The 19893-nt window shown below is 47.4% G+C and overlaps 1 protein-coding gene across 7 annotated transcripts in view; it reads left to right on the top strand.

Annotated features, from left to right (window-relative positions):
* ABHD18 (abhydrolase domain containing 18) overlaps positions 1–19893 on the top strand; it is a 58831-nt gene that overhangs the window by 23032 nt on the left and 15906 nt on the right. For all 7 annotated transcript variants that reach the window (XM_074993323.1, XM_074993324.1, XM_074993322.1 and 4 more), the window contains one exon: positions 9182–9271. In XM_074993323.1, coding sequence (XP_074849424.1) covers positions 9182–9271 — 90 coding nt within the window. The remainder of the gene's footprint in view (positions 1–9181; positions 9272–19893) is intronic.

Below are 19893 nucleotides of genomic sequence, written 5' to 3'. Positions count from 1 at the left end.
AGTAAAGGAGAAAAATCACTTCTTCATCGAGTGTCCCCGTGGGTGCTCCACAATAGGTGTCGGGCTCGCCCGGCGCTGCAGATCGGAATTCTTCCAGCAGTTTCTCCTGGATCGCGCGTGCGCCGCTCCCTTGCGCGTCCCTGGCCACGTGTGCGATCCGGTCCCCACCAGTTCCTTCTCAACCGCCATCGACTGCAGACGGAATCTGCTCAGGCTACGGCCAGAGTCAGATTTGCTAGAGTTTTACGTGTAAATTGTTGTTTTTTTCTTTTAAAAAAAAAAAAAAAGAGAGAGAAAGTGAAAAAAAATATAAAAAAGAGAGAGAGGAGCGGAGAAGACGCGTGGACATGTAGGCCAGTAGGCCTCCCGCCACTGCAGGCCGGTATCCGCGATGGGTAAACAGGCACGAATTGAGTGCTAAGTGCCCTATCAACAACAAAAAGACTCACCGCGATGTCCTCTTCAGGCTTTAAAAAGTGTGAGTCCTGCCGCGAAGTTATGCCAGCCTCCGATGGGCATAGCGAATGCATTCGGTGCCTGGGGGAATCACACGTTACCCAGAAGTGTTCCCACTGTGCTAAGCTCACAGCCAGGGCCAGGAAAGACAGAGCAATGCAGCTGAAAATGCTCCTGTTGGATAAGGCTCTCCAGCCTGACTTGCCGGAGAGGCCTCAACCAGAGGGGCCCTCAGGGCTCCACAAAAGGAAGGCGGCTTCCCTCACCCCCTTGGTGCAGAAACGAAGGAAGCTCTCCCCAGCCCGATCCCTGCCGGCAGTCTCAGCGAGCGGGACGGGCGGAGCACACAGCCCCCAGCCACATACTCAAACAAGCGGCAGCGCAGCAGCGCACGTGGCAGAGGCTGAGCCTCCGATTACCAAACAGCCGGCATGCGCGGCACCTAGAGCGGTGGCCAGGCAAGCGCCGGAACCGGCGGCACCAACCCCTGTGGCACCAGCAGTGCAGGGCTAACAGGCACAGAGCCTGCAGGCACCAGAGGACGTCATCCGCGCGGCACCGCAGCTGAGCGGGCCGAGCACGGCACCAACAGCGGGGCCGAGATCCCCAGCATGGGAGGGGGCAGTGCCAGCCCCACAGGGGAGGGGGAAGGCAAGAGCAAAAACCCGGCACCGCAGCCCTTCTCCGGACAGGGCTGCAATGCTGCTATCAACCAGCCCTCCCCTTACGCTGCACACGCCACCCAGAAGATCTGGGTCTCCACTGGCCTATCCAGAGCCGCCTCCTCCGTTCCTCCAACCTACATCACCATGGCTTGGGCCACCTTTGCCCTTTCTGGGACTGGATCCCCTGGAGTACTATCAAAAACCAGCTTCACCGTTATCTGTATCGTCGCAGAGATCTCGCTCTCCCAGACATCGGGGGTACGCACCCCGAGAGTGATCCAGGTCTCCATCCCCGGACCCGGGCCCGTGCTGCCATGGTCGTTCTTATCATGCTGGACACACACACCCCAGGCCTACACCTAGGGGCAGGTCCCCCCCGGCCGTCCAATACCCCCGTGGACACTCCCAGCCGGAGACGGAAACACAGCTATCTCAAGGGGAATTAATTTTAGAATCCCGAGACTTTCTTTCGCAACCCTCCAGCAAGAGGGTGTACCATTTGCCACAGGAACCTGAGAGTTCGAGGGAGGTTTACCCTAGTGGTTCCTCCTCGTCCTCCCCTGACGAGGCCACGGCCCCCAGGGACGTTGCTCCCCCAGACGACCTCAAACAGTTTCAGGAGATGTTTAAAAGGGTGGCTTTTACGCAAGGCATCCAAACGGCAGAAGTGCAGGAGAAACATCACAAACTCCTGAAAAATTTTGAGACCCCCGGCTTCATCCAAAATTGCTATCCTGCTCGACGAAGCCATTATGGAGTCAGCCACTACCATATGGCAGACCCTGGCCTCCGCTCCGCCTATGAACAAGAGAGCAGATAAGAAGTACTTCGTCCTGGCGAAGGGCATGGAGTTCCTTTTTAGTCACCCACAACCAAACTCATTGGTGGTAGAATCGTCTCAGCAGAGATCAAAGACTTGTCAGTACAAATCGGGGGGTTCAGACAAAGATGCTAAGAAGCTAGAGCTGTTTGGCAGGAAGGTATATTCCTCCTCCACCCTGCTATTGAGAATGGAAAACTATGCAGCACATCTAGCGAACCATAATTTTGATAATTACTCCAGGCTTACTTCTCTCACGGATTCGCTTCCGGAAGATAAGAAGCCGGTGCTAAAGGCAATTGTGCAAGAGGGCTACACGGCTTCGAGGACGGGAGTCCAGATTGCCCTGGACGTGGCGGACACGGCAGCATGCTCAACGGCTACAGCAGTGGTCATGCGTAGAGAATCCTGGCTCCAGACATGGGGTATCCCGAGGGATCTGCAGGCGAAGATTGTGGATCTTCCCTTTGACACGCAGAAGTTGTTTGCAGACTCAACCGACTCGGTCCTCCACTCCAGTAAGGACTCCAGAGCTACACTTAGAACTCTAGGTATTTATACCCCTCCATATAGGAAGAAAAAGTATTACCCTCAGCAAAGACGATACCCGTACCAACCACAGCGTGCTCAGTACCAACGGGGCTACAACCAGGGGTGACAGCAGCAACAGTACAGAACTCCCAGGCGACGTTCTCAACAAAGCCGTGCATCCTCAGGGCAGGCCCAAAGGCAACAAGTTTGACGGGCATGTCGAGGGCTGCACTATCACTACGATCGCACAATGCCACTCTCATCTCATGTTCCATCATCGCCTTCGACCGTTTCACTCCCAATGGCGAAAGATCACCGCAGACAAATGGGTACTGGAGATCATAGCCACGGGTTACGCGATCCCCTTCCAGTCGCTCCCACCGCCGAAACCCCCTCCCAGGCCCCATCTCAGGGACGCTTCCCACGAGGCGAGACTCAAACAGGAGGTGGACCATCTTATGTTCATAGGGGCGGTGGAAAGCGTGCCGGAGCAATTCCACGGGAAAGGCTTTTATTCATGCTACTTCCTCACAGAGAAGAAAACAGGAGGCTGGAGGCCCATCTTAGATCTTCAGGGCCTCAACCGGTATTTGCACAAACAACGTTTTCGGATGATCACAGTCGCCTCCATACTCACAGCACTGGACGATGGAGATTGGTTTGCAGCCCTTGACTTACAAGATGCTTACTTTCATATAACGATCCACCCGGCACACAGGCGCTTCCTCGTTTTATGGTTGGCAAGGAGCATTTCCAGTACAAGGTTCTCCCGTTCGGCCTCTCCTTGGCCCCCAGAGTCTTTACCAAAGCTCTGGCAGTGGTGTCAGCCTACCTGCACAGACAGGGGGTATTTATATTCCCATACGTGGACGACTGCCTCTTGAAAGGGGCCTCGAAGGTAGAGGTCCTACGCATGATACGCGTAACAGCAGACATGTTTTCTTCGCTGGGCCTAGTCATCAACCTCGCGAAGTCAAAGACCGACCCCACACAAGACAGAGTTTATAGGGGCACGTATAAACTCTATCACAGCAAGGGTGTATCTACCCGACGCCCGCTTTTGCGCCATCAGTTTGCTGGTGCAAGTCATTACATACAGCCCCACGGTGCCGGTCTTAACGTGCTTGCAGCTGCTGGGCCACATGGCGGCGGCGACATTTGTGGTGCAGAATGCCAGATTGCACATGCGCAGCCTACAACATTGGCTGGCGCACGTCTACAAACCGGCATCCCACACTGTCCGCAGGGTGGTATCGCCCACGACAGAGGTGTGCAAATCCCTGCAGTGGTGGGTAAACCCCAAGAACCTGCTAACAGGGGTACCCTTTCACCAACCACAAATCTCTATTTTTCTTACTACCGATGCTTCCCACATAGGATGGGGAGCACACATCAGCGACAAGGTGACGCAAGGACTATGGTCCCCTACGGAACAGTCGCTGCACATAAATATACTGGAGCTCAGAGCAGTGTTCAACGCCTGCAAACATTTTCGAGACCACATACAGGGCAAAGTAGTCAGGATCAATACAGACAATACCTCCACTATGTTTTATATAAATCGACAAGGAGGAGCCTGATCCTGTGCCCTCTTTGCGGAAGCAGTTCGGCTGTGGAACTGGTGCATCGCCAACAATATAACGTTGAAAGCCTCGTATTTGCCGGGAGCTCACAACGTGTAAGCAGACCAGCTGAGCAGGCGCTTCGCACTCACGCACGAATGGCAGATCCATTCTGATCTGCTACGACCGATCTTTCACACATGGGGGTTTCCCCAGATCGACCGACCTGTTTGCCACTCAGCACAACAAGAAGTGCCCCCAGTACTGCTCCAGGGCGGGATTGGGGCGGGGGTCCCTGGGGGATGCATTTGCGATTTCATGGAAGGGCCCCCTACTTTATGCGTTTCCCCCCACAGTGCTCATCCACAAGGTCTTGCAGAAAGCCAGAAGGGAGAGAGCCCGTATGATTCTAGTAGTCCCAACGTGGGATCGACAGCAATGGTTCCCCTGCTTCTGTGCATGTCGGACCGCCTACCGCTCCCCCTTCCGGTGGCGCCGGACCTACTCACACAGGCCCAGGGGTCCATAGTGCACCCACATCCTCAAGGTCTGCGCCTACAAGCATGGCTAATCCATGGCTCAGCTCCCTAGAAAGCACATGCACGGAGGGAGTACAACAAGTCCTGGAAAGTAGCCGAAGGACCTCCACCAGGAGGACCTACAAGCAGAAATGGACTCGATTCACTGCCTGGTGTTCCGCCAAGCAGTTAATTCTCCTTGACGTTCCTATACCTGTAATACTAGAATACTTATTGGACCTCAAGAGGGGCGGGCTTTCCCTATCCTCGCTAAAAGTCCACCTCGCCGCTATATCTGCTTTTCGGCATGCAGAGGAGGGGCCCACGGTATTTGCCCATCCTACTGTTACCAGGTTCCTGAAGGGGCTGGTAAACCTGTACCCCCTCGGAAACCGCTTCCACCATCATGGAACTTGGACTTGGTGCTCAGCACGCTAACGGGTCCACCATTTGAACACTTAGCCACAGTTCTCCAGCGTCTCCTTACGATAAAAACAACATTCCTCCTTGCAATTACGTCAGCTCGCAGGGTGAGTGAGCTCGCAGCAGTTATGGCAACGCCGCCCTGCACAGTATTCTTAAAGGAGGTGGTAACTTTACAGCTGCACCCAGCCTTTGTTCTGAAAGTTTCTTCAGAGTTCCACCTTAACGAACCAATAGTTTTTACCCTCTTTTTACCCGAAGCCTCACAGCTCCAGCAGGGAGGCACGTCTACATCTCCTCGATGTGAGAAGGGCGTTGGACTTCTACATAGACAGAACTAAGTCCTTCCGGAAAACGGACAGGCTTCTAGTCTCTCTCGCTCCCAGGTCAAAAGGAGAAGGTGTCTCTCCACAGAGAATCTCAAAGCACATTGTGTCCTGTATAAAAATGTGCTACGAACTTCGAAAGACTCCTTTGCTAGCCCCGCCTAGGGCTCACTCCACCAGGGCGGTGGCAGCGTCAACAGCCTTCTTCAAGGGCATCGCGTTAAAAGACATCTGTAGAGCGGCGACCTGGTCATCCTATGACACCTTCGCCAAACATTATGCACTACATCGGGTATACCAAGAGGACACCCGTCTGTCGACAGCAGTTCTTTCGGGGGCAAGCTGCACCTAAACAGATTACCCATCTCCTTACTTGGGTTACTGCTGGGTAGTCACCTATTGTGGAGCACCCACAGGGACACTCGATGAAGAAAGAGAAGTTACTCACCGTAGTAACGATGGTTCTTCGAGATGTGTCCCCGTGGGTGCTCCACCACCCGCCCATCCTCCCCGCTTCGGATCTCTGTTTAGTGTTTTTCAGGAGCATCCAAGGCTGTTGGTCAAGGAACTGGCGGGGACCGGATCGCGCACGTGGCCAGGGACGTGCAAGGGAGCGGCGCGCGCCGGCGCATGTGCGATCCAGGAGAAACTGCTGGAAGAATTCCGATCTGCGGCGCCGGGCGAGCCCGACACCTATTGTGGAGCACCCACGGGGACACATCTCGAAGAACCATCGTTACTACGGTGAGTAACTTCTCTTTCCCTAGATATGGTGGCAGTGCTCCAGCTGATTCACCCCTATATGCCATTAGCCTTGTTGACTACAAGAGCACACTGGTGACTCATATCCAGCTTCTCATCCACTGTAATCCCCAGGTCTTTTTGCCAAACTGCTACTTAGCCAGTCAGTCCCCCGCCTGAAACAAATGTTTGGGATTCTTCTGTACCAAGTGCAGAACTCTGAACTTGTCCTTGTTGAACCTTATTAGATTAGATTTCGTTTGGCCCAATACTCCAATTGGTGTAGCTCACTCTGGACCTGATCCCTATCTTCTAGTGTATCTCCCTCTCCCCCTAGCTTAGTTAGTGTCATCCACGAGTTTGCTGAGGGGGCAGTCCATCCCCTTGTCCAGGTCATTAATCAGATGTTGAACAAAATCAGCCCTAGAACCAACCCTTGGGGCACTCCACTTGATACCAACTGCTAACCAGATATCTAGCCATTGACTACTGCCTGTTGAGCCCAGTGATGTAGCCAACTTTTTGTTGATCTTAGAATCCATTTATCCAATCCATACTTATTTAACTTGCTAGCAAAAATACTGTGGGAGCCCATACCAAAGGCTTTGCTAAAGTCAAGGTATATCACGTCCACCACCTTTCCCACATCCACAGAACCAGTTACCTTGCCATAGAATCAGGTTGGTCAGGAATTACTTACCCTTTATGAATCTATATTAACTTTTCCAGATCACTTTGCCATCTTCCAAGTGCTTCAGAATAGCTTCCTGGAGTATTCTTTTCCTGATTTGTTTTCCAGGGCCTGAGAAGAGGCTGACCAGTCTGTAGTCCCCCAGATTCTCCTTCTTCCCTTTTTTTTAAAGATGGGCACAATATTTGCCTGTTTCCAGTTGTCTGGAACCTCCCCCAGTTGCCTCAAGTTTTCACATCAGCCATCCCTCAGTACCCTCACATGCATTAGGTCCAGCCCCATGAATTTGTGTATGTCCATCTTTTCTTAATAGCTCTTAACCTGTTCTTTCCCCACTGAGGGCTGCCCACCTTCTTCCCATACTCTGCTGTGTAGTGCAGCAGTGTGGGAGCTGACCTTGACTGTGAAGACAGAGGCAAAAAAAAGTGAGAATTTCAGCTTTTCCCACATCTGTCACTAGGTTACCTTCCTCATTCAGTAAAGATCCCAAACGTTCTCTGACCATCTTATTACTAGCATGTTATGTAGAAACCTTTCTTGTTACTTTTCACATCCCTTCCTAGCTGCAATTCCATTTGCACTTTGGCCTTCTTGATTACATCCCTGCATGCTCAAGCAATATATTTATACTCTTCTCCAGTCATCTGTCCAAGTTTCTACTTCTTGTAAGCTTTCATTTTGTGTTTAAGCTCACCAAAGATTTCACTGTTAAGCCAAGTTGGTCGCCTAGCATATTTGCTTTTCTTACTGCACATTGGGATGTTTTGTTCCTGCACCTTTAATAAGGCTTTCTTTAAAATACAGCAGCTCTCTTGGACTTCTTTCCCTCCTCCTGTTAGCGTCCCAGGGAATCTGCCCATTGGCTCCTTGAGGGAATCAAAGTCTGCTTTTCTTAAGTCCAGGGTCTGTGTTTTGCTGGTCTCTCTTCTTCCTTTGATCAGGATCCTGAACTTGACCATCTCTTGATCACTGTTGCCCGTGTTGCCACCAACATTTACATCCCCTGCCAATTCCTCACTGTCTGTGAGCAGCAGGTCAAGCAGAGCATGGCCCTGGGTTGATTCCTTCAGCACATGTACTAGGATGTTGTCCTTGGTATTTTTCAGAATCTTCCTGGATTGTCTGTATACTGCTGTATTGGTCTCCTAACAGGTGTCAGCGTGATTCAAGTCCTCTGTGAGAACTGGAGCCTGCGATTTGGCAGCTTCTGTTAGTTGTTGGAAGAAAGCCTCCATCTTCCTCATCCAGTTGATATAGTGGTCTGTAGCACCCCTTGCCACATCATCTTGTTGCTCCTGCCTCTTAACTTCACTCAGAGATTCTCAACATTCTTTTCTCCTGTTTTACACTGGAGCTTTAGGCAATCATACTGGTCTCTTACATACAATGCAGTTCCTCCACTTTCTTCCCTGCCCATCCCCCGGCCTCTCTTCCTTGCACAGTCACACAACTGGAGCAGTCACATGGAAGGGGGACTCGTCGCACGAAGTCTCTGTTATTTCAATCAAATCATAATTCTCCGACTATGCCAGGACTTTCAGTTCTTCCTGCTTGTTTCCAGACTTCTTGTGTTTGTGTATAGACACCTGGGATAACTGATTGATTGCCCTGCTTTCTCTGCGGCCAATGGGAGCTGCGAGGATAGTATCTGCAGGGGCCGTAGAGACACACCAGCTGCAGCTGCTTCTGGGAGTGACTGCAATGCAGGGCAGGGAGCCTGCCTTAGCCTGGCTGTTCCACCAAAAGGGAGCTGCCTGCAGTAAGCGCCCTGCATCACCTCCTGCACCCCATCCCACTTGAGCCTGCTCCTGTACCCAAACTCCCTCCCAGGTCTCACACATCCCTACCCTGAACCCCTGACCTTGGTTGGAAACCCCATCCCTCACCCATCTCCCTCCCAGACCTTGTACCCCCACAGAAGCTGCAGCACCTTAACTCCCTTCCAGACCCCACATCCTCAGCCCTACCTTAACCTCCTTTCTGTAGCCCACTCCTGCACCCCAAACACCTCATTCCCAGCCCCACCCTACAGCCTCCAACCTCTGCCAGAGCCGTAACTTCTTCCCACACTCCTAATCCTCTGTCTCATCCTGGAACCCCCTTCTGCGCCTTGTGTCCCTCATTGTTGGCCTGAGCCTCCATGCCCTCCCCAATAGGGCTGTGCCTAAAGCAGAAATACTGTTACTTTGTCTGTGAACCAATTTCAAAGCTGGTATCAAGGAAACTACTGGAGAAAAGAGAGTTTTCAATCTTTCTGGATTTTGTGGAGGAGAAGCATATAACTGCAAAGATGCTTGGCATTGATGCTACATGAGACAAGCAGTAACTGTGTGAAGAAATATTTGAAAGATGAAAATTCTAAAAATGGGTGAAAGAACTTTTGTTGAAGGACCTTATTAAAATGTTCAGTAGATGATCTGATATCTAGGGTTTCTTTTATTTTAACAGATGGCTTCTTTAGCAGTGACAAACTGGCCTAAACCATTGCCATTGGTTCCATGTCTTTCCTGGTCTACAGCATCTGGTGTTTTTACTACGGTAACTAATTTATATTTAGTTTTGTTAATATTCTAGAATATGAATAAGTGTGATATTTCAGAGGTTGATGTTGAGCCAATTAACATGATCAGGACATTTTTAAGGACACAAATGGGAGTTCGATGCCCAGCTGTTCTGAGTCTTTAAAAAAATCCCCAATATTGTATGTTTTCAGATAGAGCCTAGTTATAGAAAGCTGCCTTTTGTCTCATGCAAGAAATAATGATTATCAACTATTTAGAGTTTTAAAAATATATACATTTACAGAAAATATTTCTAATTCTAAAGTACGTGTAAAACTCATTTTTATGCCCAATGTTTAGCTTAGTAATATGCAACACAGTAGACTATGACTTACCAAAAGCAGCAAGTATGTTGAAAACCCTGAAATTTCACTTGCAAGGGGTTTTGGTATTTTAATTATTCCTCTTCCTGTAATTCCATGTTCCTGAGTAGTAAGGGAAATTTATATATGGTATCTTTTTAAAAAGGTTCTCAAACTATGACCACCATTTTGAACATGTTATCATTCACCCTTCTTGAATCACAACAGCTTCCCCTTTTCCACATATATTTAAAAATTCCTTACTTTCACAGCACTCCATAAACTTTACTTTCTGATCTTACAATCTTTCTTGCTCATTAAAGTGTTCCTCTTGTCTCTCTTAAATGAAATTTTGATTTATACTTTCTTGTATGCTGCCTGTTATCCTTGTCATGATTTTATAACATCTAAGGACATTATCGTCCCCGTGGGCCAGGGAATACACGCCTTTGGCTATGAAAAATCTGTGCAGGCACATGAAAAATCCAAAGTCTCACAGGCTGCCATTTGGCAGCATTACCAATGGTCACTTTTTGACAGTTGGTTTCCCCAGTAACCTGAACTCATGGATAATTCATAATCAGGTATTTGAATTCCAGGCCTCCTATTGGGCGAAGGTAAGACCTTTGAGAACCTTCTATGCCCAGGAGGACCTGGTTGAAAACCTCACCTTCAGATCATGAATATGTAAATGGAATGATGAATAATACATGAGGACACAGAATATAAGCAGGTGCTGCGAAGGACTCTGCGGCCCCTGGAGGTGCAGACAGGACTCTGCACTCCTACGTAGGAAGCGTGGCTGTGAGAGGAGCGTCCACTGAGTCCCTTAGGCCAGCCCTCAGTGGGCAAAGCACCTAAAATCACTGAGAGCTGACGTGAAAATCACTGAGAGCTGACGTGAAAGTCACTGAGAGCTGATAGAAATCACCTCAGCACTGCTCTCCAGCTGCAGCACTGACCTGGACTCGTGTGGTCCCACCGCTCGCAAGCAGCTGGATTGCTGGATGTGTACCCTGCTGAACTCCTCTACCACACTGGGAATTGAGTTTGTCCCTCTGAACCTGAATGATTGGTGGGAAGTTCTGGATTAGACCATAATTCTCATCTGCCTTCCTGTCTAATTGTTCTCTGTCTGAGTGTCAGCAAGTGATGGGTGGGTCTCAAAGTATGTAGTACTGGCCCAACAAGGAGGAGTTTGTGCTGTAATTAACCAATCTTGCCACTTTTAGGTAAACACTCAGAACAGATTAAACAGGATGTATCTGCCATCAAAGATGCAGTTAAAATCTTACATGCTGTAACTAAGAATGGAAAGATCTCATGGTTAAAATGGTTAGCTCAACAATTAGAATTTTCTCTTACTCCATTCCTGCATTCTATTGTAACCACTATTTTGATTGTTCTTATCATAGTAGTTGTGTTTTGCATAACACTGTGCATCGTTAGGAGACTAATTGACGTGGCTATCTCCTCCATGCAAATCCGATACATGGAGCTGACAAGTAATCCTAGCCAGTTCCGCGATAGCCCACATACTGATTGGATCATTGGGCACTTTTAGACTTCCCCCAAGGAGGGCAAAAGGTGCTGGCATCACCACCACCTTGCGTTCTGGGATGTAGTGTGGTGCATCAGGGGGTGGAATGTAGCCAGACAGAGTCTCCCCCTTACAAGCCAGCTTGCTCATTGCCCCCCCGCCCCCACTGAGGAGCACACAGGGCACGGAAATGGCTGCTGACAGCACAGTCTTTGATGCCCTCATTGAGGGAAGTCTAAAAGTGCCCAATGATCCAATCAGTATGTGGGCTATCGCGGAACTGGCTAGGATTACTTGTCAGCTCCATGTATCGGATTTGCATGGAGGAGATAGCCATGTCAATTAGTCTCCTAACGATGCACAGTGTTATGCAAAACACAACTACTATGATAAGAACAATCAAAATAGTGGTTACAATAGAATGCAGGAATGGAGTAAGAGAAAATTCTAATTGTTGAGCTAACCATTTTAACCATGAGATCTTTCCATTCTTAGTTACAGCATGTAAGATTTTAACTGCATCTTTGATGGCAGATACATCCTGTTTAATCTGTTCTGAGTGTTTACCTAAAAGTGGCAAGATTGGTTAATTACAGCACAAACTCCTCCTTGTTGGGCCAGTACTACATACTTTGAGACCCACCCATCACTTGCTGACACTCAGACAGAGAACAATTAGACAGGAAGGCAGATGAGAATTATGGTCTAATCCAGAACTTCCCACCAATCATTCAGGTTCAGAGGGACAAACTTAATTCCCAGTGTGGTAGAGGAGTTCAGCAGGGTACACATCCAGTAATCCGTGGCACCAGCGGCGGAGACGATGGACTGGATGGCATTCCTGAGGGGATGCTTAGGCGTGGCAAAGGTCAGCGAGGTTGTCAGGAAGATGACGAGGAGTTGAGGTGCCATGCTGTCAGCTGGGTTGAAGGTAGCTACAACACAACTAGGCCTATAGCAATTACTAAGAGTCTATTAGTATTAATATGGCATCTAGCAGCATGCATATATTATATACATTAAAGTTCTTTGGTGTGTACTGATGTTACAGGTGGCCGTTGCCTTGCTTCCTCCCAGGGAGGTGTGCATTCCAGGTGGTTCCTTCTTTTCTGGAGAGAAAACACAAGGTCAGCCGGTCTTGGATGTGATCCAAGCCTTGGTAATGGTTACTGGTTCCCTTTTAGGGTCTAAAGCAGTCCACACCCCCACCTTTGTATGAGTGCAGTACATGAGTCTGTGTTCACAGGCTAGGGTGTTTAATTACAACAGTATCTCCAGGATTAGATTTGGAGTCCTTGAGTTTGAGGAATTTTTCCCTGTAGGGAAGAATCCTCTGCTGATTGGACTGCCCGTAGGGGTTTGCTCATTGTTTAGTTGCTGCACCACCTTATTCAGCCTGTTTTCCCAAGTGTCAGCTGTGGGCTTCAGGTGGTTTTTTAACAGCCCATTCCAGCACTCGACTATGCCGTTGGACAGGGGTCGGTACGGGCGGTGGTAAGTCCATTGAATTCCATGCTTAGTAGCACACTCTTGTACTACTTTGTTTTTAAAGTGTGAGCTGTTGTCAGATTGGATTTCTCAAGGTGCTGGGACAATTGCTGTTAAGCGGTTTAGTCCCATAATTGTGGACAGTCCTGTTGCCAATGGGGCAGGGTATGCAAAACCAATTCCTGAAACAACTTCCATTCCAGTCAGGAGGTATTTACACCTTTGCCTGGTAGTAGGAAGTGGGCCAATGTAATCAACCTGCCAGGTTGCCCATAGTGTTTTCCCATCTCTTAGTCTGGCAAATTGCTGTCCTTCAGCTATGTGTTTTCAGGTTTTAGCACAGATAGTACAGGCTTGCAACAGGTCTCTGGCCTGTCGGTGGGTGATAGGCCACCCCCTGATATGTGCTTGCCGTACCAGCTCATCACTCCCTGTGTGCCCCAGAGTCTCATGCAGCCATAGGTACAAACATTCCCAATCTACTTGGGTGGCAGAGATCTGGGCTGCTGCATCTGCCAGGTTATTTAGCTGTGCAGCTGGGGTGTTATTCTTTTGGTGTGCTGACACATGTCCTATACTTAGGGGTTGCTCGGTGGCATGGTGGTACTCACTAGGCATTCCCACCTTCCATAGGGATTCCTTAATTAAGGTGGAGTTCTGTGCGGTATTAGCTTTCCAGCATGGACATTCCTCTACCCATCCCGAGAACAAACAAACAATAACCAGCACATTTTTAAAAGATTTACATTTGGGTAGCTGAATGAAGTTCATTTATAACTGCAGGAACAGTCCTAAAGGCAGAGATCTGGTTGCCAGAACTGTCTTTACAGGTTTGCCCACGTTATGGGCTTGGCAGACAGGGCAAGCCAGACAGTAGTTTGGGCTACTTAGGAGAATTTGGAAGCAAACCAATTTGCTTGAACAGCAGTAATCATTCCCCTGCTTCGCTTACATGAGTCAGGCTGTTAATAAGATAAGCACAAACATAAAATACAAAACCACATTCTTCATTTTAAAAGGAGATTCATGATGTTTAGGTTGTTCTTCAGTAACTACCAGCTTTTCCTGTGTTTCTGAAAGACAAAAGAATACTTTTCTACCCCCTTTGGGGTGGCAGGTTACATATTGGAATATTCCATTTACAAATATGCTCAGTTCTTTCTAAACTCTGCAGGCTACTCACTCTGAATTTTCTCCAGACCCTTTAGAGTTAAGGACTTACTCACTTACTCTTTACCTCAAATCACATGCTTATTTTCCAAAATGACATTTTATTGGATATTACCATTTTAAGTATTACAAAAGGGATTTAGATCCTTTGTACCTATATTGAAAGGTGTCCATATCGGAAGGCGTCCCCTCCTTATGGATGCACCAGCAGGACAAACAGACAGACAACAAACAACATTAAACAAAACTCCATGACACATACACATACACCACAACATAAATGTTTACATAACTACACTTTGTAACACAAAGAGTTAAGAACTTGAACTAAAGCTTTCAGAGTTGGGCAGTTTCTTCAAGGTCTTATAATCTGGGCTTTTGTCCAAGGAGCTGTATCTCACAGCCAGATACAAAACTACTCCAATATTCCTTTGTCTCTTTTAGTTTACAAGCAGTTCTCTGCTTACAGAGCTGCAACCGTGATTCCTCTGATTGTCCCCAGTTCTTTTCCAACATTTCCTCATTCCGCTTAGGGTCACGCCATCCTTCCTGGGTGAATTCCTTCTCTATGTTGGGGAAATCCATGTTGTTTATCATGACTGGTTTCATTTTGTCACTGTGGTACAGCCTGTGTCACAACCCTGCTCGCTGCGCCAATTCTGTTAGCCGGTGGCCAGGTAATGTGCGGTGAGGTACTCCCCTGGGTCCTAAGCAACCCAGTTTTTTACTGTTAGAGCAGGCAGCTCCTAGCACACTCACCCACGGCCAGGCTGTAGTAACCAAACGGTTAAAGTTCTTTTGTTGTGCCGGCTGTGTTGCAGTGACAAAAGGGTTAACAAAATAGTTAGGCTTGGATCTTAACTAGTTACAAGTTTATTAAGCTACAGTTATAAGCGTGCGGTTACAAAAGGCTATTGTTTACTTCTTATATGCTAGCAAAGTACAGGTGTTAACAAGTTACGTTACAATCCAATACAAAGATATCTGTTATCATCTAACACAATGATATCTTGATACTAGTTACAGAGCTCTAATTCTTTAGCTGTGCACAAAAAAAGTCAGAGACCTAGCATGGGTGTATCTTACCCTCTCTGCGTCTCTCGATACCAGCGTAGCCAAGCCGGATCGGTCACTCAATTCCGCGGAAAGACGAATACGAGGTTGGGCGTCCCCAGCTGTGGACCTCGGGAGGCAATCACCTGACCCGACCAGCAGGAAGTTGGTGGAATGCACTCAAAGTTAGAGTTCTGCTGGACCCATCTTTTATACCCCCTTTTGGGTTACGTATTCTCTTTCTTATCTATGGTGCCAGATCATACTGGTTTGTCTTTGTGACTCCAGTTTGTTACAAGGGCATTTCTACTTAGTTTGCACTTGTAAGACAAGAGATAAACAATTTAGGAGTACAGGACATTCTTTTGTGCGGGCGGGGCACGTCCCCTTCTGGGTGATTGTGTGTGCATCATATTGATCAATGCCAGCTGGGGTGATTTCTTGAGGGTTCACCCCCCCTCTCATGTTGACAGTCTGGCCTGTTAGCCTTCTAGCTGTACTTTCTGCTTCTCAGGGTCACGATAAGCCAGCATATCTGGGCCTCAATGAGGGCATCAAAGACTGTGCTGTCAGCAGCCATTTCCGTGCCCTGTGTGCTCCTCAGTGGGCGGGGGGGGGCGGCAACGAGCAAGCTGGCTTGTAAGGGGGAGACTCCCACCTGCGGCACCAGCGGCAAGTGGCCTCTGAGGAGCGGCAGTCGAGCGTCAAACTGGCCTGCCTTTGGCAGGTACTGCACGCTCGGCTGCTTAACGCGGAGGCCGCCATCTTGTCACCTCTCCACCTGCGGCACCGTTGGCTGTGACTACCTACCTGACAGGACACTCTCACCGGACTGGACTTTCTACCAACTACGACCTTCTTCTTCAGGACACGTAACATAACTTGCAAATACATATACAGACTCACACCTGGGACATCGGGGCCCCCAACGGGAGTGTTGGGGTCGTGCCCCTGCAGTGTGCCGGCCTGACGGGGTCGGCACAGAACCCGAGGGCCTGACCCTCAGGGCCGGGCCTGTGTGCCCAGGGTTATAATACAGCACATTTAATTATTAATTGTTTACTGCTTTATATTGATAGTGTTGTTGTTGTTATAGTATAGGTTTAACATTGAATCCTTTATTGATAGTTCTGTTAGGAAGGTATTATCCCCTACCTTGTGGTACCTATATTCTTCCACATATAGCGAGTGAAGGCCCAGCAGCAAGCTACCAACACAGTGCTTCCTGAGGAAGAGCTGAGGCCTCCCAGGAGCACATCATAAAAAGTGCCCACAAAGGGGGTATTGGAGGGCCTCCCACAAATAGAGGAGCTACCCTCGACTGACCCCCAGGGGCCTATCTTTGGGGCAGGTGTAGCGCCCTGCCCCTGGCCAGAAGCAGGGGTTAGCACCCCTCGCTCCACCTATAAAAGTTGGTAGCAGGGATAATATAAATTCCTTCATCCCTCTCACCTTTCCATCACTAATAAACTGAATTTTGCCTTCCGGAGAAATAAAAATTTATAACTACACCAAGGAATCTACGATCCAACAATGTTCATTGTAAGTTTATAGCTATAGTTATTGTTTAGTTCAGTATAGTTAGTTTGTTATTTAACAGTGTGCTTTAATACAATAGTTAATTTGTTTCACCTATTTCTGCCTTGTCCTTGGTCTCACCTTTCCTTGCCAGCCACTCCCTGCTGGGAGGCTTGGGCGGGGTCTAGTGCTCACTGGGGTGGGGCTCTCCTGCGTGGGTTTGCAGCAGGGAACTGATCGGGTCCTGGGATCTGTGCTTAGGAGGCTTGTGACCTCCTTCTAAGGGCTTATTTTAAATTACCACTTGTCCAGAAAAAAGCCCGGTAATCCCTACACTTATATTCTAATTAATATTTATCAAGTATCCATGCCTCCTGAAAACCATACATGAAAGTGTTTTCCTGGAGTGCTTGTCCATATATATATATTCCACTACTGCACCTGTACTCAAGTGAGGATTCTTTTGTGTGTTGGTGTCCTTTGGCGCCATGTCTGCCCTCTGAATCTTCTGATACCTTTCCACCTGCAGATATAAAGAGTAGAAGGGCCTGAACTGTTCCTCAGTTCCTTCTTACTGTCCATGGCCGTGAACGAAAACTTGCACTGTCCAAGCTTTTCCCTTTGTATAGTCTATCCATTTGTTTGTAAGTAGACAGGTGCTTAGCAGGTAGTTGTTAGGATTAGGTTTATTTATTTTATTTATTTATTTTCAGAGGGGGAAACTTCTTAGTCCCTTAACTCTTCACAGTACTCAGTCCAGTTGTTAGGAACGAACACACAAATATTCAGGCTTCAAGTCTGCTGCACTACCTGTCTGGCAGTAATGACCCATAAAGGAGGATACACACTCGATGCTTTAATGTCTAGACAAGAGTACATACCAGATAGGTTTACCATTTGCTAATTGTTCACAAAGGACAAGGCAGTTTCACTAGCAATGGTCTTCTGAGGGATCAGGGCACCTCTTCAGATCGTGGAGTGGCTGGGACTGAAAATCCTGAGCAGTTCTCAGAAAGTTCACCTGCTAGTTCCTGTGCTTGCATATGTAAAATTGACATTTGAACTAATCCTCTTCCTCAAAAGGGAAAAGCTCAGAGACTGTGGGGCGAAAGGAGCAACAAGAGTTTTCAGGGCAAGTTGTCTGGGTCTCTCACTGGATCCTACTTCTAAATCAAAAATCACCTGGTTGCCTTTCAGAAGAGAATTTCAGGCTTGAAAAGGGATTCACTGACATTTACTTGGGTTTTGGTCACCATGCTCCAGTACTGGCCTATTCAGTTAGTCAGAAATAACTTTGTATTGGTGGCTTGGCTGTGAGGCCCCATGATAATACACGTCTTAGATACCAAAGCCTTCTGTTTGCTTGCCTACAATGTCAGCTAACTTGGTCCTGAATGCTTATGTCAGTGGAACTGTAATTTCTTTGGTACCAGACTTGCAGCTCTTGTATCTCTTCCTGTACTGACTGCCACCCTTAATTCGGTATTGAGCACATTAATAGTATGCATTAGGAACACATTTTATAATGCACCCTAGTGCTTCAGTTGAGACTGCTGCACCCTTACAAGAGAAGTTCTCCTTCTCCTTTGGCTCAGGTAATGGTAGGAAGTCATCACCAGTAAATTTCCTGTTGTCTAAATATTATGATCCGTTCATCTTAGAGAGAATGACAAAGGTTCACTTTTATTAGCCCAGGCTAATAAAGGATACTGCTTTGTGGATCTTTGCTTCATATACATAATGGCCCTGAACTAATTGGGCATCATATATGGCATTCCAGCCCATAACTAGATCTTCTGCTACAGGGGTCTGCAATCTCTGGCTCCAGAACGACCTGCTGCTCTTTAAGGACTTCTTTGTGGGTCCAGATGCTATAATTGCGAAGTTAAAACAAAACTGTCCTGATTATTATCAATAAGCAATGAACATATAAAAGCCCAAAAATAAACAATGCCTATCTAAATAGCAAACAATGTGTGATCTCAACACGTTGGATAACTCCCCCTAGTGTCCTCCAGAGAGAGAGAGAGAAGGCTTGGGAGTGAAAGTCAGGAAGACTGGTAACAAACACGCACGTGAAGTGTGAGGAAACAGAATATGTGAAAAGTTTGTGAACGTCCTGTCGTAAACTAGTATCTCATTACAAATCATTGTGTGTGTTCTGCTCTTAAAATAGGGGTTACAAAAATACTGTTTGACATTATTTATTAAGGACCATCCTGTACTCAATGCATTGTGGCTCTTGAACTCTGAGTTTTTGTCAAATTGGGAAAAATGGCTCTTCTTGCTGTTTTTGGTTGCCAGCCCCTGTTCTGCTATGAAGTACAAAGGAGCTGAGCAAACAAGATGATCAGAGTTCTGGTGAAAATTTGCAAACAGATGGTCATTCCATCGCTAAACCTCTCTTCTTATTTCCTGATAAAGCTGTGGCATCTGCAGTACCTACCTCATACTCCCATGATTTCAAAACTTTCCAGTGCTTGCTATGCAAGATGGCAGTTCCACTGAATTCTCTAGTGGAAATTGACAGGAGAAGTCACGCTAGTTTCTGGACACTTGACACACCTGTAAACTCTTGCGGTGCCCATAAATGAAGGAACCACTGGAGTCAAATAGGCTACTTTGCGGACCCTACCTTCTGTAGTTCTAACAGAAACCAGATTGCTACTACCCACTGCTTTCATCAGGCTTTGAACAATTTTATATGCACAGTGTATGGGGGTTGTTGGTTGTAGCAGTGGTTAATGAAAGAACCAGACATTGTTTGACCGAAATCTATACCCCGAGAACAATGCAAGAAAAAAATTTTTGGTTGTTGCTAAAATTTATTCATCAAGTTGGCAAATAAGAATCGCCAATTAACAGGCGTTATTGGCAGATGTTTACTTGAACTGGTAATCCCTCTTTAAATATGCTGACAAAATTCCAGAGAATAACAGATGCCTGAAAACCTGTGGTTGTGGTGGAACAACTTGTAGCACACAGCTCTGAGTATCTATTGATGCTGAGCACATGACATCACGTTCCATGGCCACTTAGATTGACATGAGAAGATCCTCTTGGCTTCAGCTGTCTGAAATCCCCAAAAGGGGATGGATAGATATAGTGATGAAGCTCCTAATTATACACAGTTGGTCCTGCACTACATAGATGGAGAGAACTAATACTCAATCTGTGGGAAAAACTTGCAACTTTCAAGCTAATATATATATATATAATATATTAAAAACAATAGAGGATTCACCATTTGAAGGGTGAAAACTCTTTAATGCTAAGATTAATGAGTAGTCACTGAGGCAAGCAATTAGCTTGAGAGTTCCAGTTTTCCCCAGATGGGGAGAACTAATACTCAACCTACACAGAGTGCAGGACCCAACTGTATATAATTAGGAGCTTCATCACAATATGTATAATATACACTCTCTTTCTCTTCAAGAATCACACTCTCTCTCTCTTCTTCAAGAATCACAGCTACTATTAGGTACAGTACCATTTTGTCAAAGTATAGTAGCCATATGCCATGCAGTT

Source organism: Carettochelys insculpta, chromosome 4 (assembly GCF_033958435.1).
Source record: "Carettochelys insculpta isolate YL-2023 chromosome 4, ASM3395843v1, whole genome shotgun sequence".
NCBI classification, from domain to species: Eukaryota; Metazoa; Chordata; order Testudines; family Carettochelyidae; genus Carettochelys; species Carettochelys insculpta.
The sequence above is the reverse complement of the archived record's forward strand: the minus strand, read 5'-3'. Positions and strand labels throughout refer to the sequence as shown.